Raw genomic sequence first — 23,548 nt, 5'->3', positions numbered from 1 at the left:
TTCCTCTACCCTACAACCGGACTTCGTGTGTTTGTTTTAAGTATATTTTATTTATAAACTGTTGCAGTTGTCCCAATTATTTTTTCTCATTGCCCCCCTCTGCCCAGTACCCCCCTTCCCTGCACCAGTCCTCCCCACCTTAGTTCATGTCCATGGGTTGTACGTGTAATTTCCTTGGCTTCTCCCTTTCCTATACTGTTCTTAACATTACGCTGTCTATTTTGTTCCTCCTAATTATGCTTCTTGATCCCTGCACCATGTCTCCCTTTCTCCCCCTTCCCCCTCTCAGCTGATAACCCATAGGTATGATTCTGTTCCTGTTCTGGTGGTTTGGTTTTTATTTTTTAGATTGAGTTGTTGATAGTTGTAAGTTTGTTGTCATTTTGACGTTATTGGTTTTGATCTTCTTTTTCTTAAATAAGTCCCTTTAGCATTTCATGTAGTAATGTTTTGATGGTAATAAATTCTTTTAGGTTTACCTTGTCTGGGAAGCACTTTATCTGCCCTTCCATTCTAAATGATAGCTTTGCTGGATAGAGTAATCTTTGTTGTAGGTCCTTGCTTTTCATCACTTTGAATTATTTCTTGCCGGTTCCTTCTTGCCTGCAAAGTTTCTTTTGAGAACTCAGCTGACAGTCTTATGGGAACTCCTTTGTAGGTAAATCTGCTTCTCTCTTACTGCTTGTAAGATTATCTCTTTATCTTTAACCGTTAGTATTTTAATTATTATGTGTCTTGGTGTGGTCCTCTTTGGGTTCATCTTGTTGGGGACTCTGTGCTTCCTGGACTTGTGTGTCTATTTCCTTCACAAAATTAGAAATTTGGTTTTCTTTCTTTTTTTTTTTTCAAATAGATTTCCAATTTCTTGCTCTTTTCTTCTGGTACCCCTATGATGCAGATGTTGGACCTCTTGAGGTTTTCCCAGAGGTTGCTTATACTACCCTCATTTTTTGGATTTTTTTTCTTGTTTTTTTGTTCCTTATGTTCCAGATCATTGATTTGATTCTCAGTTTCATCCACTATACTGTTTCCCTGTGCATTGTTCTTTATTTCAATTAGTGAATCCTTCATTTCTGACTGAATGTTTTATATGCTGCTGAGGTCCTTGCTAAGTTCCTCAAACATCCTTTTAGCCAGTCTTTTAACTCTGCATTTGATAGATTGCTTATCTCAGTATCATTTAGCTCTTTTTCTGGAGTTTTGGTTTGTTCTTTCATTTGGACCATGTTTCTTTACCTCCTCATTTTGGCAGCCCCCCTGTGTTTGTTTCTATGTATTAGGTACAGATACTTTGACTCTGTGTCTTGGTAGTGTGACCTAATGTAGTAGGTGGCCTGTAGGGTCCAATGGCACATCCTCCCCTACCACCCAAGCTGGGTATTTGAGGTGCTCAGTACCACCTCCTCCTGTAGTTGAGCCTTGGATCCAACAGCCAACAGCCTTGGTTGCTGTTGGCAGGTCAGTGGGAAGGATTTACCCAGGCCAGTCAGCTGCAAGGACTGGCTGTGACCACTTACCACCAACCTCCAGCCTCCATGGAGGATCAGCTGTGTGGGAGCAGGGTGGATGTGGTTTCCTTTAATTCCATAGTCGTCAGACTTCCATTCAATTCGATTTCTGATGTTTCTGAGTGATAGTTGTTATATATTTTAGTTGTAATTTTGATGTGGTGGTGTGAAGAGGCATGTCTGCCAGATGTCTGTGCTGCCATCTTGACACGCCACTTAAAAATCCAGACTCGGTTTTTAAACACATATCTTACTGTGCACCTTCCTTGATTAAAAACCTCCGGATTTTTACGAAACGTGTTAAAAGCCCCTGGGCATGGTGTCAAGGTCTTTCGTAGTTGGGAACCTGTCAGACCCATCTCCAGACACTCCCCTGTCCTCACCTCCAAGGCTGAGCCACAACAAGTTACTGCTGGCTGTTTTGAGAGCACAGCTTCCTATATCCATACCTCTGCATTTGATCATTCCAGTCTCTCTGCAGGGTTCCATCTCCTCTCCACTGCCCAACCACGAACCTCCTACTACCCTTCAAGGCCCAGGCTGAACGTTTCCTCTTCCCCTATGTCCATCCCTAATTTTCTGCCATCACCTTGACAGAATCAAGTCTCTCTTGGCTAGGTTCCAGAAACTTTTCATTCATATCTCTGATAATGTCATATTGTAGATAACCTATTTTTACTTCTGTCTTTCCTACAAACCAGGAATGCCCTGCAGGTAGGGATGGCCTTTTTCATGTTTGTATCCCTAACACCTAGTTTCATGCTTAGTCCAAACAGGAGCTTAATACACTTTTGTTGAATGGAATCACTTATGAGAAGTTTTTATGACTCACTTAAAATTAGAGACCAATGCTTATTTAATAACTCAGAATAGGCTATAATAATAAGTAATAACAAAGTCTCATTTCCACTGCTTATTCAAGTAACCACTTCCTTTGTGGAAGTGGATTTTGAAAATCTTCACATGTCAGTGTATATTTTGATGTGCTTTCTTGAGATCCTAAAAGTATTTTAGTTCTAATGCACACCAGAGCTTTTGTGGTATTTCTACTGATGTTACATTGAATAGGTTCTGTCATTTGAGTGATCTGTTTATTATATAGTAAGTTCGTGGAAATGCGTTTTCTCTCTCTCAGACTTAAGGATAATATTTTGTGAATTGTTTAGCTATTTTATAAGACCTAAGTCAATTTAATTGAACACTTTCCACATATAAAAACAGAGTTAAGAGTCTAGTATTTATATGTTATGTGGTTTGCTTAGGTAAATTTGCAAAGTCCCATTCATTGCAAGTGTGTTTTTTAGATATTTAAATTAGTTCAACTAATGAAAGTAAACACCATTCTATAAATTAAGAGCTTTAAATAAAATCTTAAAAATGGTCTTCTCTTCCTTATTTTTCTTTGAGTTTTTTTAGGAAAGGAATCCACAATTTATTTATTTAGCCATTTATTGAGTATGTATTATATGCTAGGCATCATATTACATATTTGCAATTCAGGACTGAGGAGACAGGAGCTGCCCTTGAATAGTTCACAGTCTAATGGAAAAGAAGAAAGTCTATACACAAAAGATTGCAATTTAAACCTTGGAGAAGAGGAAGGAAACTCGTCCTTTGAGAACCAATGTTGATGTGGAGAATGGATGTGTCTGCAGATAAATTTGTAGATACAGAATCAGGGAGCTAAAGTAAGACCATAGTATTTAAAAAAAAAAAGTGAAGTCAGAATGTAGGTCATCTTTAAGAACAGCACTTGAGAAGAAAGGTGAACATCCAGATAATTACTAAGGGGAATGGGAGATAACTAACAAAAATAAGGATAGCATGTGGTATTGAGGAAGCAGTGAGAGTGGAGCTGAATGTGGGCTGCATGGAACTGTGAGGATGGCCTCACCGTGGTGTCATAATGTCTGGCTGTGTTCTGTGACCGGTGTGTAGGTGCAATAAAGCCATATTGTGTTCAGGGTTTATAACATGGGTACTGCAGGAATATAAAATTGCCAATGAGTTGAGAGTCCTCGAAAGAAAGTATGGCTTAGTGTAGAAGGAACTGTGGTTAGGAAGAAGTTGATAAACTTGGAGAAAGTTAAGAAACTGGGGAGGAGGCTCAGGCCTGGTACTTTATAGCTACTCGGCAAATCATTTTTTTCTTTCTGACTCCCCTCTCCTTTTACCTGTTTTCTAACCCTCATCACTTGCCTCTGCAGGTGGTTTGTATATAGGAATAGTTTCAAATCATGATGGTAGCTGCTGGCTTGGAGGGGAAGATTAGGAGGCAGGTTCCAAGGTCCTCATCAGTACACCCCAGTGACTCGGATGTTGGCAGTGCTTGGTGGGATGGACCTGTAGAGGAGCTCAGGGCTTTTCCCTTCATCTCCCTGTCACTCATGCTTGAAGGGTGGGCCAAGGGCAAACACGTTTTACTGTGCCATCGTTCTTAGCACAGCAATTTGCTGTGAAGGGTTAAGCCTTCAAGGGTTTCCACTAGGTTCCCCTAGTCTCTACAAGGCTTACCACAAGCACAGGACTCATTGCTCTCAGTGATTTAAAAGGGAGTTCTTTTTGACATAATGACAGAAGTAATAAACCTTACTGACAACCCAAAGAGTCTTCCTCCTCAGAATCTAAAATTTCTAGTAGAGTTGGTTGTTTCTTATGATGTCTTTTATGTGAGTTTTTAAATGTATTGTCATAATTTTTTCCTAAAGATATAACTTTTAAGGCTTTCATCCCAAGTGAGAACACATTGTTTTTTATGAAAACATACAATTTATATTCCATATCCAGAGATTTTCTTTTTCACCTGTAGTTTTGAGTATAACACTGAAATCTAATCATTCATTAGATTCATTAGAAGATCCATTTCACAGTGTTTTTTGGTTGTTTTTTTTTTGTATAGGAGAAATAAAAAACTCATTTAAAAAGTGATGCATCTGCACTGAGACACTAAGAGAAAGGTGGGGATTCCCGGAGTGAGAGACAGAAAGCACAGGTCATCCTGATCTTAAGAAATTGAGGAAATGCTTGTGTAGAGTTGGCTAAAGGAATCCTGGGACACCTAGATCATTAGTCTCGCTATTTTGCTGTTAATGATGTCTTTAAGGCATGAAGCAGTCTTGTCTAGAAAAGAAGCTTCTTTTGGAACTTCATCTGGGTGGCTCTGCGGAAGCATGTGCCTCACTTGGCATTCGCCACATGAAGTAGAACATTTAACTTTATCCACAGTTTGCAGTACCCGTCCGGATCCTGTGGATTGCTCTGTACCATCAACTGTCTTTCAGTAAATATTTGTATGATGAGTAGACCTGTGATTCTCATGACTAAGATAGAGTTTCCATAGCCTACTGAATCATAATAGATTTGTCTTAGGTTAAATTTACCAAAAGACAGATCTCTTTTTCTCCTCTGACTTTAGAAGTAAGGAATAATGAAAAATAAGTAATAGTTCCTAATTAGGTATTTAGTTCAAAGAGACAGAGTTAAAAGTATTTTTTCTAAATGGTAGTTCAAATATACTTTTCCAAAGACCTTTAATCAGCAGCTTTTGCTCTCAAATATTGGTACTGGCGTGGGAATTGTTTCTGAATTTTTTTTTTAAAAAGAGCTTCACTTGTTCATTCTTGTTCTATTCGTGACACCTGGATATTAATGTAAGTTAATGGAATCACTGTATTTTTCATAATGTGCATACAAAGAGGAAAGAAAACTTTCCTTTAGATGTCTTACTTGGATTTTAGTTAGTTGATATAAGACGTTTTCTTTTCCTTTGTAGGTTGCAAACACGTTAAAGGCATCCTGTTATATGGGCCTCCAGGTTGTGGTAAGACTCTCTTGGCTCGGCAGATTGGCAAGATGTTGAATGCGAGAGAGCCCAAAGTGGTCAACGGGCCAGAGATTCTCAATAAATACGTGGGCGAGTCAGAGGCTAACATTCGCAAACTCTTTGCTGATGCTGAAGAGGAGCAAAGGAGGGTAATGTTCACCTAAGTATAACTCAGTAGAAGTTTATTATGAATGAAACCCAGAGTTATGGTAGAAGACTTGTTAGTACAATCTATATTTTGAAAAACTTGAGGGTAGATTCATTTAGTACCAAGTTATGTCACTCAGCCAGGATTATGGGGGATTTCCATGCCGCGAGCAGATATCGTTACCCCCATGTTCGTAATACAAAGACAGATGACTGTGTAAGCCAGAAGTTTCCCAGAAACAGATCATGAATATGTTTTCAGGTGATGCTTTTCTTCCACGGTACTTCCAGAGACTTGAACTCATCCTTTGGAAAAGGGAGAAATTAAATCCATAAAGGGACCTGTGGAATTATATTTATGTTAGGTCCATGTGCAGAAAGCTAACTTATTTACCACAGAGCCAGCTCAGTGGTAGAGTGACAGGTGTGAGTTATTAAGTCTCAAAGGCAAGCTTAATTTGGGTCTTAGAAAAAAATAAGATTAATTAAAAATAAAATCAGAGTTTACTTATTGTGATGCTTAATTTTATGTCAGTTTGACTAGGCCTCAGGGTGCCCAGACATTGGGTTAAACATCGTTCTGAGTGTCTCTGTGGGGGATATTTCTGGGTGAGGTCAACATTTCAATCAGTAGACTGAGGAAAGCAGTTGCCCTGCCTGATGTGCGTGGGCTCCATCCAGTCAGTTGAAGACCCAAATAGAACAGAAAGATCTGCTGATCTTGGGACCTGTCGGCCACCGTAATTGGGTTAGCCAGTTCCTTATAATTAGTTTCTCTACAGCTAGCTAGGCAGATTGGTAAACAGACATCTCCATCTAGATCTGTCTAGATACATAGATCTACATGTGTGCCTATATATTTTCAGGTGACTAAAGATGTATCTTTGTTACACTGGAAAACCCAGACTAATGCACTAATATTGCATATTTGTTTCATTGACAGAGGATTTAAAAATAATGCCATGGGATTTTTGTTTCTGGCAATATGGTAGATTAGGCAACTTGCAAACCTTCCTTCTCCAAACCCCTTCACATGCTGGGAAAATACAACAAATCATTTTAAATGCATCATTGAGCTCTCAGGAAAGAAAAGGAGATCTCCGGAAATGGAAAGAAAACTCTAAAACTTAGAATAATAAATATGTGAGCTGAAGCTTCGGTTTTAGTGATGTGTGAGTTTGGGTTTTAGCACCCACTGGGGACAGAAACTGAGTCCTTGGACCCACTGAAGGTATGGACGAGGCTCTGGAACCTTCAAAGAGGTTGTGTCCTCAATGAAAAGAATGGACTAGAAAATGTCTGCCTATCAGCACAGAGAAATAACAAGAACATTAGCTGTCTACCTGGGTTCTGAATTGGGAGCTGAGGAATCTCTCGTGGCAATTCTAAACCTTGGATCCTCGATTAATGCTTAGGGTCTTTTTTTTTTTTTTTTTTAAATACACACATTCCATCTATGGTCTGGGGCCCACAAGCTGAGAAAATAATTTTTAAATGAATCCTGTACACCCCAGGGAGTGCTCCAACAGCCCAGGCCACAAGAAGTTCTCATAGGGGAAGCTAACATAGCTTCAACAAATGGAAAATGTTATCATCAAAATTTAAAGCTCAGCAACCAGATTAAACATATGCCACTAGTGGTAGCTGAAGAGAGAAGTGATAAACAGAGTAGATCTAAATAAATCACCCAGAGTGTAGCACAGAGAAACAGATGGAAAGTATGAAAGAGAAGTTGAGATAACAGAGTTAAAATGAAAAGTCCAAATACAAGGAATAGTGTACAAGCAATATTCAATGATAGAATGGCTGAGAATTTTCTAGAATTGATAATGCACATAAATACTCATATTCATTAGCACCGTGAGCCCAAATAGAATAAATAAAAGTTCTTTTTAGATCCATTGTAGTAAAACTGGAATATGTAAAAAGGAGAGAGAGAGAAACATCTCAATATCAGCAAAAAAGAAACGATGATGACATACAAAGGGAGATCCATGATGTTGACAGCAAACTTCTTAATGATAGCGAGAGAGATCAGAAGACAGTGGAACGGGATCTTCATGGAGCCAAGTGAAAATAACGGTCAACTGAAAGTTTTATACCCAGTTTAATTCTCATTCAGGAATAAAGGTGAAATAAAGAAGGGAGGTTTTGTTTTTGTTTTTTTCAAGCAAAGACTAATAAAATTAGTCACAGAAATTTGTGGGAAGAGTGTGAAGGAGGATGTACAATACTTGAGACTGAAGGAAGTTGGACCCAGAAGGAAACAGTGGATGCAAGAAACAATGGTGAGCAATGGAAATGCTGAAGATACAGACAGAATCTGGAATTTCTGTTTCTGGTAGTGGCAGATTAGGTAACTCGAATCATGTCTGCCACTGAAGACTACCAGAAAAGCTCAACAAAATATTTAATTTTTTTTTTGCTTGAATGCATCAGAGAACTTACGAGATCTAGAAGAACTGAGGCCCAGAGAAAAAGGCCCTGGTATATGGAGGCTAAGGGAAAAAAATGGTCACTGATTTTCTGGAGATATTAGCCAGTGCTGGAGTTAGCTGCTGGTCAGCCATGCTGCCCTTTCGATAGGCCAGGGGGAGTAGCAGGGGTGGAGGCTAGAGGCCTTGGCCCACAAAAAGGGAACCCCCGATGAGCATGCCTCATTTTGAGTTGGGACCCTGAAGGGCTACACCTGAGGAGCGAGGGTTAACTAGGAATAGACATGCTGTCAAAGAGGCTATAGGTAAGCTTCGAAAGTTAGATTGAGGCTTCCTAAGTCACTAATGTCCCCAGGCATCTGGCAGAGTTGTAGATACTTCCTGGAAGAAAGTAATATCATGCAAGGCCTCAAATTATTTCTGTAGTTTGCAAGTGAAATGAAATGTCTGGTGTATAATTAAAAGCAGTCAGACACAACAAGAAAAAGAAACAAAAGATGATACAAATCAGGCCTCTGGATATTGGAATTCTCAAATAAAGACTTTTAAAATAACTATTCTTATCACATTCAAAGAGAAACAAGATTGAGAATTTTGGCAGAGCGCTGGAAACTAAAAAAAGCCAAATGGAAATTATGAGAACGAGAAATTTAGTAACTGAAATGAAATTAACTCAAGTAGATGGGTTTAAATAGATTAGACACACCTGAAGAGAGAATTAGTGCACTGAAAGACATTAGGCAAGAATAACCAGAGACAAAGAATGAGAGAAATGAAGAAAGATAGAAAACACCATGAGAAGTCTTTAAAGTTCCAGAAAGTTAGGAGAAAGACAATGGAGCAGAGCAGTATTGAAAGAGAAAGTGGTTTAGGACTTTCTGAAACTGATGAAGAAAATCAGTCCATATATTCCAGAAGTGATATGGACTTCAAGCAAGAGAAATACCAAAGAAGTTTACATCTGTAGTTAATCATCAGTAAACTTCTGAAAACAAAACAAAACAAAAACAGAAAATCCTTAAAAGCAAGTAGATAATAAAGAAAGATTACCTTCAAATAAGCAACAATTAGCTGGTGGCTATCTGCTCAACAGAAATGACGGAAACCAGAAGTCAGTTGAATGCCATTTTTAAGGAGCTAAAAGAGAATAAACTGTCAACTTAGAATTTTATGTCCAGTAAGTGGGTAAATTGTCCTATATATACACAATAGAAGTATTACACAGGAATAAAAATAAACAGAAGATGGCTGTACACAGTTTTCAATCTCACAAATAAATGTTGAACAAAAGAAACTAGACAAGAAGGAATACTTCCTGGATGATTCCATTTATATACAGTTCAAAGTAGTGTTTAGCAATGCGTGCTTAGGTAGTAAAAGTATAAAGGAAACTGAGAAATGACTACCATAAAAGTCGGACTATCTTTCCTATGGGAAATGGTGGAGGGCTCTTGTTATACTTATGTGGGTGCTCATTTTGTGACAATTCAATGAAGGGTACATTCACGTTTTGTGAATTTTCCCCATGCCATGCTTCATAATAGAAAAGTTTAAAAGAGATAAGTGTAAGAAGCATTCACTGTATAAAACAACAATAATAATGGTCAATGTGGTTTCTTGAGAACTGAAACATGGACTAAAACACATGAGAAGTGGAATAGATTTTTATAAGATTCTTGTATTATTAGGGGAGAAGATAGTAATGTTAATTAACATACAACTTTAGATCAGATGTGTATGTGAAAATTGTGTATAGCTCTCAAACTTTTCCAAAGTATGAGGAGAAGATGGGGAAAGAATAAAGAAAATTCAGATTATTTAGAAGGCAAGAAGGGAATAACAAGACAAAGAAAATGTCAAGATGTTGAAAATATAGCTTTAATAAAAATTTTACAGGAGTAACAAAGATAAGGTACCTAGGATTCAGCCTCAAAGGGAAACTGAAGGGAAAAATTATAAACATTTTTTTAATCTTTTTTTTTTTTTGAAGCTGCCTTGACATGTGTAACCCAGTGGGTTGGGCGTTGTCCTGCACACTAAAAGGTCACCAGTTCAGTTCCTGGTTCGGGCACATGCCTGGGTTGCAGGTTCGTTCCTTGGTTGGGGCACATACAAGAGTCAACAAATTGATGTTTCTCTTGAGTATCAATGTTTCCCTCCCTCTCTCCCCCTCTCTCTAAAAATAAATAAATAAATAAAATTTTTTAGAGAGGTAATAAATGGTAAAATAGAACATATTTACATGTGGGAATACTGACAACATCGTAAAAATGACAGCTCTGCCCGTATTACTCTGTAAATTCAGTGCTTTTTCAATCAGGTCTAAGAGGAACTTTTTGGAATCTGACACTTAGTCTTTTGTTTTGTTTTGTTTTGATGCTTTGAAAGCCATGAAAATTTCAAAGCTATGAAAATTTTGGAGAGTAGTGAAGACTTTTGTCATCAGATATCCAGATTTACTGGAAAGTTATAAAAATTGAGACAGTGTACTATATTTATGCAAAACAGACCAAGGAAACAATAAACTCAGGAAGAGGTTACTATATGAAGAGTGATGATATTATACAAATCAGAGGAGAAAGAACAGACGATTCTATAAATGCTGAGATCAGTGGTTCTCTGTAAAAATATAAAATAAAATGCTGCCCTGGCTGGTGTGGCTTAGTGGACTGAGTGCCAGCCTGTGAACCAAAGGGTTGCTTGTTCAATTCCCAGTGCATGGGAACCCAATGAACCCAATGCACATGCCTGGGTTGCAGGCCAGTTCCTAGCAGGGGGTGCTCGAGAGGTGCCATACGTTGATATTTCTCTCCCTCTCTCCTTTTCTTCCCCTGTGAAGATAAATAAATAAAAAATCTTTGAAAAATCCTTTAAAAAAACTGGCAAAAAAATATGAACAGGCAATTCTCAGAGGAAGAAGCCAACTGAACATAAGCAAATGAAAAGGTGCTCAGGAAAATGCATAATAAAAGAAATATTATCCCTGGCTAATGTGGCTTGGAAGTCTTGCAACTGAAAGGTTGCAGGTTTAATTCCCAGTCAGGGCACATACCTAGGTTGCAGATTTGATCCTTGGTTCAAGTACTGATCCCTGGTCCTGGCCCATATGGGAGGTAACGAGTTGATGCTTCTCTCTTGCATCAGTGTTTCTCTCGCTTCCTCTTTCTCTCTCAGTGCAAAAAAAATGTCCTCCGGTGAGGATTAGAAAAGGAGAGAGACATTATTTTATGCACAGCCTGGTGGAGGCTGCAAAGACTAATACAGCAAAAGTTTATGAGGTTGTAGAGAAACAGGGCTTCATACATTACTAGTCATAGTAAAATCTAGAATATACCTAGTGGGTCATATCTTGCAGATTAATTTGACAACCCCTTACAGAAATGAAGATGCATAAGCCCCATGCCCTATTTCAAGACAGCTGTGCCAGAGAAACACTCATGAACTTGTGCACAAAATGATGTGTATCAAGATGTTGATTGCCGCCCGACTTGTAATGGGAGAGAAAGCAGAAACATAACCTAGCATCTAATATTTTCTCTTAAATCTAGTAAGATTTACTAAATCTAATCTACTATAGTTCTTCCTTTTTCTGATTTTTGTTGATAGTAAAAGTAAACGTTTAATATTGTCTTTATAGCAACCCTTTAATGTTTCAAGTCTGCTTGTTGAGCACTGAATTATTTCCATTTTACACTAGAGGGTTTTCCCCCTTGCTTCTCTATGTCCCATTAAGTTCTTGGTCATGTTCAGGTCTCCTGCCTTTTCCGCCACTTTGGTTCTAACAGGCATGGATCCTGGTGGATGGTGCAAGTTCAGTAACTGATCTAAACTTTTCAGACAGTCCGGGAACCAATTCAGTTATACAGTTGATCCCTAGTACTACAATATTTTCTGCTTCAAATGTCTTTTTAACACTCAGTATACCAAGAAAAATAGTCAGTACCATTTACTCTCTGGATTGAAAGAACTTTTAAAAAATTATTTTAAAGTTATTTTATAAATAATTTACAAATGCAAGATTAAAGAGAAGTGGAAATCTATTAAAATATTTTAATAAGAGCTTAAATACAACAAATCAAATTTTTATTCCATATTTTCTTGGTTTTGAAGGCATATTATACATACCCAAAATGGGCAGGAACTTTTGAATGTAACTCACTAACTCAACTGTTCATCAGTTGTCATGTGTGGGCTTGTGTGTACTGCTTGTGAATTTCACATACATGTCTAATAGCTTATCATTACTTCAGGTTCTTCCACTTGCATCATCAAGACATAGTACTTGAAGATTTTTTTTTTTTTTTTACTCTTTGGCTCATAATTTAGTTGAAGAGAGGATGGCCATCACACACTCCGTAATTGCGAAACATTTCTGTTTTTAGATTTGTATTCACCTTTTAGAATGGTCAGTCCAGTTTTTTACGTCTGTGTCATCTGTTTCTGGTCATCTCTCCATAGTCCCCACCTTCAGCACATGTCTACTTAGAAACCATAACAAGGAAATTTGATGCACGGCTGAAATAAAAGATGGTGAAATAATGCCATGTGTCCTTTTACAAAAAGGAGGCAGCCTAGTTTCTTGTCACAGTACAGCACACTGAAGTCTTTTTGTGAATAAGTAACTGGATGAAAATGTCATATTGTTTTTGGCCTTACAAATATATTCACTCCTTCTTGAGTTTGAGAAAACTTCACATAGAATATCATCATCTGAAGGCATGTAGTCTGAGGCTTGACTTTAGTGATCAGTTTCACTGTCTTCATTAGAGTCTCAAGTGCTGCTATCTCACTCTGTGCATTGAACTTTGGATTCATGTAATTGTGAAGTATCTTTATCGGTTTTCTTTGTCTGTTTGTTTCTGCCATTATGGCCAGGGAATTTAAAACATCCGAGTTCTCAGCGTATTCACTTAAAACTAAACTCAGGCAACAAGGCTGGTGGATGGTGTTTCCTCCAAAGATAATGTGGTACTTTGGACAACACTGAGAAAACTGAGGGACGATGTCATAGTGGTATCTGTTTCACTACTGCATCGTTCTGAGCAGCTTCATCATCTCTCTTTTCTTTAATCTTTTTTTAGCATAGTTGAGAATTGGTGAATACTGATGACATAATTTCTAGAATGTTGAAATAGCATAATATAGCTTAAGATTTATTTAAAAACCCAGTGGATCTGTATGGTAATTGTAAAATGAGTGTTATTTTATTTTATTTTAATATATTTTTCTTTTTGGTCTGTGGAAGACTTCTATGGAAAAAAAAAAATTCATGCTTTGGCTGGTGTGGCTGACCACAAAAGGTCTGTGAAACCTTTTGTGAAACAAAAGGTCACCAGTTCAGTTCCCAGTCAGGGCACGTGCTTAGGCTGCAGGCCAGGTCCCTGGTTGCGGGTGCTCGAGAAGCAACTGATGTTTCTCTCACACACTGTTGTTTCTCTCCCTCCCTTCCCCTCTCTGAAAATAAATAAAATCTAAAGGAAAAATGTCATGAGATATTAATCTTTATAAATAAACTTGCAGGCAGTTTAAATACAACACTATTAATGATAAAATTGAGTTGGAAAGAATTTCTAGGTAGGTGTTAATCATAGCCAGCCTTTTCAGTTATACCTTTCTCAATTCTTCCATCCAGAAAAGGCTTGGTATGCTCAGCTAATGACCCCATGGAGTGTGTGTGTGTGTGTGTGTGTGTGTTACATAATAAAGAAAAGCCTTACCTCTGTGGTTCTGGCCCGTCCAGGCTGACAGAGATGAGCACTTGCATATAGGTCAGACTAGTTAAATATAGAACAGTGGTTTTCGAAGGCTGTTGCCAGGAGCTCGGCAGCATCAGCTCTGTTTCTGTGGGGGCAGACTTTTCAGATGGTAGGGACAGAGCTAGAAGCCAGCAAATTAAAGAGGATTGCATTGAGGGAATTTAGACTCTTTGGTTAGGGGTTTATTGATGATTCAGCTATATTAATCTGTGAACATTAGTTCTGACATTATCTGACTCCTAACTTATTGCAGTGGGAACCTGGCTTTATTTAAGTAGCACACCTGTAAAAATTGATGTTACTCTGCTGACCAAGTTGGGGGAAGGGACCTGATGACAGGTCACAAGATTAGTAAGGCTCTGAAAAGGTCAGAACTGTACTGAATTATGTTTGGGACAGATTGCTCCTGTGATCACTTAGGCAAACACAGTGTTCCTATTGTCTCTGGCTTCCCTTCCACGGAGATGATTTTTGAGGTTGGCCTGGAAGGAAGTCATGACTCCAGTGGCAACGTAAGGACATTGACAGCACCGTTCACACGTTGTAGCAGCTTTTTGTCTCATGCTCTGTTGGTGGACAACCTCGAATAAAAATGTTTATAAAAGTAATGTAGAATCCCAAAATTTTTAGTCACAAACAGGCATCTGCTTGTTTTGAACCGAAGACCCTACTATATAGAAGTGTTACCCTGCTATGTAGGGTAACAGGCTAAGGTTGTAGTTCCAATCCCTCATTCTCAGTCTTGAATAGTTTTTGGTGTTGAATTTTTTTAAAAAATGGCAAGCTATCATTTATCATCAGACATGTGTTCAATAACTACGATGATATGAGAAATTAATTTTTTCAGATTTGAATTTAGTTTTTAAATCACTTGTAGAAGGACAACAATTTTGTAGGTAATGTTAAGGAAGAAAAAAATAATACCTAGTTAAATTTTGGAAACCTTAATGAGCACATGACTATCAATAACCTTACATAGTAGTGCCTTAAAGAATGAATAGTACTCCAAATATGAATAATATATTATATTTTTTCTATGTTTTTGTTCATTATTATGAAGTAAAATTGACTTTCTTCTGGTATACAGTTTTATGAATTTTAGCAGGTTTTAGCAGGTATAGTTTTATGTAACCATTGCTAAAATCTAGATACAGAACATTTACATCTCCCCCCAAAATTCCCTCATGATGTCCGTGGTCACTCTCCCTGTGCCTGTGGCTTCTGGTCACTGCCGATCTGTTCTCCATCCTGTGGGTTTTTCTCTTTGAGAAGGTCGTAACCTTTCAAGACTTGCTTCCTCCACTTGGTATAACTATGCCTTTGAGACTCATCCAAGTTGTTGCGTGTATCAGACATCCCTTTTTATTGTTGAGTAGTATTCCTTCACACAGATGTACCGTGGTTTGTTTATCCATTCACCCATGAAAGGGCGTTTGGGTTGCTTCCAGTTTGGGGCACTTAGGAGTAGAGTTGCTGTAAACTAAGGAGTGGAATTGCTCATGAAACAGTTTTTTATCTGGTTTTGATTTAAAAAAGAGAAAAACAACTCTGTATATTTATATTTGTTTTAGACCCAGTCTAATTTCCTTCAGGTCATTTTTGGAACTGTTTCTCTTCCTGCTTTTGATAAAACATTTTATCTGCAGTTCATTGCAACAGCACACATAATACTGAAAACTTAGACATTGTTAAGTATCTGTACTAAGGAATTAATGTGGAGTAGGAGAGTTAAACTGTAAAACCAGTCATACAATGAAATATGGAACCATTAAAAATCACATTGTATAGTTTACAGGCATGGGAAAGAGCTTAAGGTAATGTCTGAACTGAAAAAAAGCAGGGTACTAATTATTTACATAGCATCAAATGAATAACCTTAGTTATTTCTAGCTAGTCGAATTTTAGGTAATTGTGATTTCTGTGGGTTTTTTTGGTATTTTTCCAAATTTTTATAATATCATGTATTTTGCAATTAGAAACAAAAATAACCATTTAAAATTGTTTTCAAAGAATAGTTAACATCCAAGAGAATACTATATACATCGAGTTCCCAATTTTGTAATTAAAATAAATTTAAAATACAGAAATTAATTTGCAGAATGTTAATAGCAGATATCTTTAGGTGATAGTATAGTTTATTTTTAACTTAGCCCTACAACTTTTGCTCAGCTAACTTCAAATACTTTTATAATAAGTTTTTTAAAAACCTATTTTTAAAAAAGATTATATCCTTGCCAGATGTTTAATGAATACCAACCATATTTAATCCTTAATCTCATTAGGCCCATCTTATATTATCCATATATTGTCATATTTATTTAGGTTATGTTTATTTTCACCTGTTATGTTAATTCCTAATGTTTTTGTTTAACTTTTGTTTCTTAGTTTCTAATAAGACTTAATTACTTAAAGATAAATGGTTAGAGGGTCCATTTAACTTAACCTAATCAATCATTGGCATTTAAAAGTATTTGCATCTATTAGAGTTTTTAAATATATAAACTAATTTATTTAGACAGTGACTCTATATTTAATAAACTAAAACAGGAATCACTCTGCAGAAGAAACAGCACACCTCCTCCCGACTGTGTTCTTTTTCTAAGCTGTCTCTATTCTCACTTGACTGTTAGGAGAAAATCGTCTGTTTTCATGTGGTACAACGGAATGTGAATCATGCTCAATTCCTGTCCCCATCTCCCGAATCCCTAGCGGACCTCTGGGTGGAGCTACCATTTAACTACATAACCTGACAAGCAAATGAACATTAAACCCACTGTTTCTGGGACAATCCCCTCACCAAAAGTCAGGGAAAATGGGAGGGAGTTGCCATCCACTGACTTAAGAATAGCATCTGATAAGTATAAGAATTCTTTCAAATAGTGAGACAAGAAATAAGTGTAAAGAAACAGTTAGTTGTATGTTGAACTGTTTACTTTCATCATGCATAATATGTTTTTTTTATGGCTATTGAATAAGAGGTTCTGGGATGCATTTGCAGAATTCCAAGAATGCATTTCCAATAGCTTTGCGTGGACAGCAACCATGACTAGACTTGCTATATGTATTAGTCAACATGGAATGAAGTCCATCTACAGGAAGCTTGCTTTGCTTTTTTGATTAGTTTGTTTAAAATATATTCAAAGTATTTGAATTGTATGACCTTTAATATGATTTTCTCCCTTGCTAGCTCGGTGCTAACAGTGGTTTGCACATCATCATCTTTGATGAAATCGATGCCATCTGCAAGCAGAGAGGGAGCATGGCTGGTAGCACGGGGGTCCATGACACTGTCGTCAACCAGCTGCTGTCCAAAATTGATGGCGTGGAGCAGCTGAACAACATCTTAGTCATTGGTATGTTTGCTCTGAAAAAAAAAGGACTATGATTTCAAAAATATTAGATATGTAGGTTCGGAAATAAGATATGTGTAGGTTGTAATTATACTACTTTGCCAATGATTCCAGATTAGGATCGAGTGATATAGAAGAATTTGATTATTTTAATGTGTAGCCTTAATAGGAAGGCTAATGTGTAGCCTAAATGAAAGATGGGTTTTAGTGACTCATGGGTTTAGGCATATAGCTCACTGAGAGAGTGCAGTGTGAGGCAGTGGTTTTCAAACTGGGTCCTGTAGGCCTCCAGGGGTTCTCAGGGGGGCTCCAGGGTCTGTGAGGGCCAGGGAGTGAGCCTCAGATCATGCATCCTATTATAACTTTGTCTTTTATGTGTTTAATGTACTGAGATTCTTGATGGCATTCCAGGGCTGGGGGTGGGGCGTGAGGAGGAGTCTACTATTTATGAAGGTTGAAAACCATCTGCCTACACAAAGGGAAGGGAATTCAGGGTCAGATGGATGAGAAGCTCATGAGGCCCCTCCCTCACTTGGACAGGTTACATACCTTCTCTGAACTTTGCTGTTCCTTTTTCAGTAATCAGAGTTTTCATTGTATTTATATTCCTTTGACTTGTACAGTAGTGAAATGTTAAAGCAAAGTCTCCAGGTATTTTCATCAGAGCAGATCAAGAACAAATGATATTTTTGTTTGAGAGTAATTTGGTTTTCTATTTGACTTTTATAGTGTCCTCTTAGTTTCTAAGATAAATTACTACTCCTACATCTACTTAAGGGACATTTTCTCCTGGTTTTGAACTGTGATCATTTGTATGTTGTTTTAACACCTGTGCTCAGGAATGACCAACAGGCCGGATTTGATAGATGAGGCCCTCCTCCGACCTGGAAGACTGGAAGTGAAAATGGAAATAGGTAAGAAGACCTGTCCCTGATGGCCCGGGGGTGGGGTGCATTTAGAGTTCATTAACAGGAGCAAAGTCACATAACTCAATAGCTTAATGTTTGTTAGAAAAGTTGTATATCATGAGAAGCAGATGTTTAATTACATGCTTGAATAGCTCTAAGCAAACACTAGGAATAAAATTTTTTCAATCTTATCAGGCTTACCAGATGAGAAAGGTCGACTACAGATCCTTCACATCCACACAGCCAGGATGAGAGGGCATCAGTTACTCTCTGCTGACGTGGACATTAAAGAACTGGCCGTAGAGACCAAGAACTTCAGCGGTGCTGAGCTGGAGGGCCTGGTGCGAGCGGCCCAGTCCACTGCCATGAACAGACACATAAAGGTCAGTCCGGTCAACCAGCAGAGTAGGAGCCTGCAGCCCCCCACATACTGTGCCAGTGTCCTCCCTCTTTCCTTTCAAGCACACCAAGGGCTAGGCTGATGCTGACTTTCAATAGAAAAGATTCATGGTAAAAGGAATAGGAATTGACTACCAACTGCTAAATCTTCAGAGCAACAGGAAAAGTCTCGGTAGCATCTGTCACATGGTGACCACTGACCCGTTTACCTGAGGCTTGCCTCCATCTGATACATGTGAAGAGGAAGATTTTGAAGCATTTTTTAAATTTGTGCTGTGTTGAGTTGTAACATATCGTAGGAGGTTGGGTTTTTTCCCCCTACATTTAGAATTACAGGGGCTGCTTCATTCAGTAAATAGATGGCATAATTGCTGTTTTTGAGGTTTGAAGCTAGAGACATGAAGATAGTAAAGCATGGCCTCTCCCCTCAGGGAATTCAGAGTCAGGGAACTGGACATGTGTGCCAGTTAGTGAGCATACGTTTATTTTGATAAAGTTTGAACAGTACATTTGATGCTTCAGCATCTCTTCTCTTCAGATTTTAGTTATTACCTCTAGGTACATGGCTTCCAGATTTATGTCTTACCTCTTGAAAGTATGTTACCCACTTTCAATTTATACTAAATAACTCTACCTGGGTGTTGTGTCAGGTTTCATTTAATGTTTCAAAAACAAATTTGCTGTCTTTTTTTTAAAGATTTATTTATTTATTTTTAGAGAGAGAGAAAGAGAGGGAGAGAACCATCGATGTGTGAGAGACACATAGATCAATCATTTGCCTCTCTTACGCCCCCAAGTGGGGACCTGGCCTGCAACCCAGGCATGTGCCCTGACTGGGAATCAAACTGGCACGCAATCTGCTGAGCCACAGCAGCCAGGGCGACTTTTTTTTTTACCTGCTTTTTTTTTGTTTGTTCTTCTTAGCTAATGTCTCAATTTTCCAGGCTTAAAACTTCAGGGTTATTTTTTTATTTATATCACTCTGCTGTGTCCAATATCAACTCATTTGCCAAATTTTGTCAGTTCTATCTTGGCGGTGTCTTTCAGTTCTCATTGTCACTGTCTCCCTTCTTTTTGATGAATCTTCTTATTTCATATCATTCTGCTCTTCAGAGACTTCCAGTGAGTCACGTTTGTCTCCGGAACAAAGTACAGACTTCTTAGCCTTTGTCTTTAAGCCCCTGTAGACCTCAGGTCCTAAGCTAGCCTTTCCAGGTGTGTTCCCAGTTATTCTCCATACATCTCAGTCAAACTGAAACACTGATCAGCAGACATGAATTTGTTGTTCTACTTCCCTACCTTTCCTTTTCTTCACTGAGAGTCTTACCCTCTCTGTTTACTTCTCTTTTCAATACCTGGTCCACATGCCACCACTTTCTTCAAACCTTTTCTGATTCTCTCTTTCAAGAATGATGTATTATCTTTCTGAATAGTAGTGTATCCTTTATGGTACCTTTGGTTCAAAACAGACCTATTCTGCACCTACTATATGCCCGACACTGTGCTAGGGGTTTAATGCTACAACTGCAAAGAAGTAAATCTCCTACTGTTGAGCAGCTCACAGTCTGCCCTGCGCATAGAAAGGCCATGGAAGGTAAGGAAGTGACAGGTGCCAGATGTGGTCAGTTGATGGGGAGAGAAGAACCCTCACAGAGGAGTTCCTGTGTGGATGTGTCTCTTAGTGGGGTAAGGCGTGTTAGGTAGAAGGAACAGTACATGCAAGGGAGCAGAGACACAGAATAGCATGATACGTTAGGGTAATTCAGCATCGCTTCAGCGTAAAAGGGAGGGAGGGGAAGTAGATTTCGAGGAGACTAAAGTCAGAGACTAAAGCGGGATGGAGTGCAAAGAGCCTTTTATACTGTGCTAAGAAGTATGGACTTTTTTCTGTGAGTAGTACTAAGCCATTGAAGAGTTTTAAGAATAGAATGACAGTGTTAAAACAGAAGATCACTCTGGCAGCTGTGTCGAGTGGAGTGTTTAAGGGAGTGGGGTTGGCGACACAGACAAGAGGGTGACTTGTATAACAGTTCTTGCAGGAAATAATGAAAGCCTGAGCAGTTAGGTTGAGTATATTCTCATTATTTGGGTACATTCTAGCAATGACTCTAAACCAAATGGGGTCAGCAGACTGGCCCATGGGCCATATCTGGCCAGCCACCAGTTTTTATAAATAAAGTTTTTTTTTTAACACAGCCACACCCATTCATTTACATTGTGTCTGTGGCTGCTTCCATACTGTAGCGGCAGAGTTGAGTATTTGCAACAGAGACAGCGTGGCCCGCAAAGCCTAAAACACGTACCGTCTGGCTGTTTACAGAAAACGTTTGTCAGCTTTCAGCCCGTATCTTACTCACCTCTGAAGTTCCCACAGTGTCACAAATAGGTTTAAATACTGAAAACATTGTAGGTATTTAGTAAATATTTTTAAAGTTGGTGAACTTATATGTGTATTCTGAATCAAACTATCTATAAGTCATAATTTCCCTACATAATAGAAATGATTTTGTTCTAGCTCAAGAATGCCATACTGGAGAAAGTCACTTTAGACAAATAAGAAAATCCTCTTTAAGACACCGGAGACCCAAGAGGAGGAGGAGGAGACTAGTACTACTATATATATATATATATATATATATATATATATATATATATATATATATATATATTTTTTTTTTTTTTTTTTTTAATGCCAAAGGTCTGGATAGTGGGAGAATACTATATTGGGTCCTTTCTTTATAAAGCAAATTGTTCCTTTTTCTTTTTTCTTTCCTTTTCTCTCCTTGCCATAAGAAATGTCTTGGTAAGAAGTGATGGCGACTTTAAGAACAACTGTGTAAATGATGTGAAAATTGCTCCCCATCTTACTGATCCTTCACCTCAGACCAAATCAGTGCTTCTTGATAAAGTCCACAATAACTAGATTGTTAGTTATCAGATTTTTCATGTGCATTAGCCTCCACATTTTTCTTTTATTTAGTTATTTGCCTTTTTAACCACAATAATCTTATTCCCAAAACATCTCTACGCCATCGTTCCCCTAAGAAACACTCTTTAAGCGTGTATTAGTTGTACATGTGAAGCAATGACATGTGGTGGAAAGATCACATATTCCACAGTCCCGAGGCACGGCTTAGCATTACACTTCTTTCCCTTTTTTGTTTCTGCTCCGTCAAAGGGCAATAACTACCTGTGTCTGGATTTCTGTGGAAAAGAAGCCAAATACTGTATGTGGAAGTGCCGTAATCAGGAGTGTTCAACCTGCAGCCCACAGGCTGCGTGTGGCTCAGGATGGCTGTAAATTCAGCCCAACACAAAACCGTAAATTTACTTAAAACATTAGGAGGCTTTTTTGTGACTGTGTGTCACATGTATTTAACGTGTGGCCCAAGACAACTCTTTTTCCAGTGTGGCCCAGAGACACTAAAAGTTTGGACACCCCTGTAAGTCATTCTTTACGTTTCTGTTATTGGAGGGTTTGAGAGGATACATACATCCTTTTCAATGTCTGAGTTTCTTCATTTTGTTGACTATTTGTAGTTATCATTTATCTAAGTGTAAAACTAATACGTTAGTTCCCAGTACACAGAATATATTATTGTACAGATTTGCAAGTAAGAAGTGGTGCAAAGAGTGGACATTATTTCCCTCGCTGTTTCCATGTGGTTGAATTATCTTTAATTTAAACATAAGGTGATGCATATTGACTTGTGATCATCACCTTTTTGTACCAAAGAGCTTTTAATTTTTTTTACAGTATCTGGAATATCTAATATAAGGGACTCTTAAGCACTTCAAAGAAGGGAAGGATGTGTAAGGCACTAACTCCACCCCCAAAAAACATAGTACTAACATTTCTTTCTTTTTCTGCATTTTAAAAAACCTGTATTGTCAAAAGTTCTTTAAGCACCGTTTCCCTATTAAGACTCCTCCTCAGCTGAACAAAAGGCGTACAGTTTTAGTCACCTTTAGTAGTAGTGACGGATGAGTAAGTCATTTGAAACTTGTGATTTAAAGCTGGTGTAGAACTTACACACAACATTCAACTATTTGTTACGATGTTCTTTCCTTGTATTATAAAAAGCCGTTACTAGTGTGTTTGCTTCCTTTTCGAGAGATTTAGGTTTAAAAAAAGTCAGGGGGACTGAACTAAACAGGTCTTCCCTGTTAACCTGTTCTGTCCAGTATTCTAAATCCAGTCACGAACACCTGACAGTCACGTCATTTACAGTTGAACCCATGCATGTGATCAGGTAAAATTCATGTGACAGTTGGTTGTTTTTCTCTTGAAAGGAATTTCTGCTCCAGGTAGAGAAGATTCACAACCTGAATTTCTTCTGCTCTGATCTGTTATAAGGAAACATCGCAGACATATGCACACACACACTTCACAACTGAATCAAAGCTCCGATTTATGCTTGCAGAACTTTAATAAAATTATTTATTTTCTGTAGAATTTTGATTGATTGAGGTCATTCTACCCTTAATTTAACAGGAATGATAAGAACTTTCAAAGGTCAAATTTAAAAGGTTATGAAATTTAAGGGTGACCACTTGATATTTGCTAGTGTTGAAATACAAGTTTATGAGTTTCTGCAGGTATAAGCTGAAAGATGTTGCCTCTTCTGTATTGATTAGCTGTTATAAATTAAATGCAAAGGAAAGCTGCACTAATTCAGACAAATAAGAAAAGGTTTTCTAAGTGAGTAAAAATTCAGAATTGCAGAATTTTAAAAGACAAGGTTTTACTAATTTGATAAAATAGTAAAATAAAAAGCTAAGAGGAAGTGTTAGAAAACTTCATGGTCAGGCATAACTTACAGTTGTAGTACTGTTGATTGTTTATGATTAGGTGACTTCTCAAATTCTTAGCGTATATAAATACAACTTGTTCTAAAGTAACTCTACCCCTTCAATCTTAATTCATTTTTAATTCATTGGGTGAGTCCTTTCTTACTAGTAAAAAGACCAGTTGCACACCAATTTCAATCCTGAAATCTATCATATTTTTTGGCAAACATTGAAAGATAGACGAGATTTTCCCTCCATATCGATATATGTTTATGTCATTTCAGTTGCACTATAAGAGGAAATCAAAAATACAAACATCATAGTAAAAACTTAGGGCTGTATAGTGAGAGGACATTTAAAATGAGTCTGGCCCTGGCTAGTGTAGGTCAGTGGATTGAATGCAGGCCTGTGAACCGAAGGATAGCAGTTCA

At 37.9% G+C, this 23,548-nt stretch overlaps 1 protein-coding gene across 2 annotated transcripts in view; it reads left to right on the top strand.

The window, feature by feature from the left end:
- The window catches only part of NSF (N-ethylmaleimide sensitive factor, vesicle fusing ATPase), a 137,575-nt gene that overhangs the window by 62,523 nt on the left and 51,504 nt on the right, over window positions 1-23,548 (top strand). For both annotated transcript variants that reach the window (XM_037163648.2, XM_037163649.2), the window contains exons 9-12: window positions 5,281-5,480; window positions 16,857-17,022; window positions 17,859-17,933; window positions 18,123-18,310. In XM_037163648.2, coding sequence (XP_037019543.1) covers window positions 5,281-5,480; window positions 16,857-17,022; window positions 17,859-17,933; window positions 18,123-18,310 — 629 coding nt within the window. The remainder of the gene's footprint in view (window positions 1-5,280; window positions 5,481-16,856; window positions 17,023-17,858; window positions 17,934-18,122; window positions 18,311-23,548) is intronic.

This window comes from Artibeus jamaicensis, unplaced genomic scaffold, assembly GCF_021234435.1.
Source record: "Artibeus jamaicensis isolate MK-2021 breed Jamaican fruit bat unplaced genomic scaffold, CSHL_Jam_final contig_1998, whole genome shotgun sequence".
NCBI lineage: Eukaryota > Metazoa > Chordata > Mammalia > Chiroptera > Phyllostomidae > Artibeus > Artibeus jamaicensis.
Note: the sequence above shows the minus strand (reverse complement) of the source record. Positions and strands in the feature narration are given on the sequence as shown.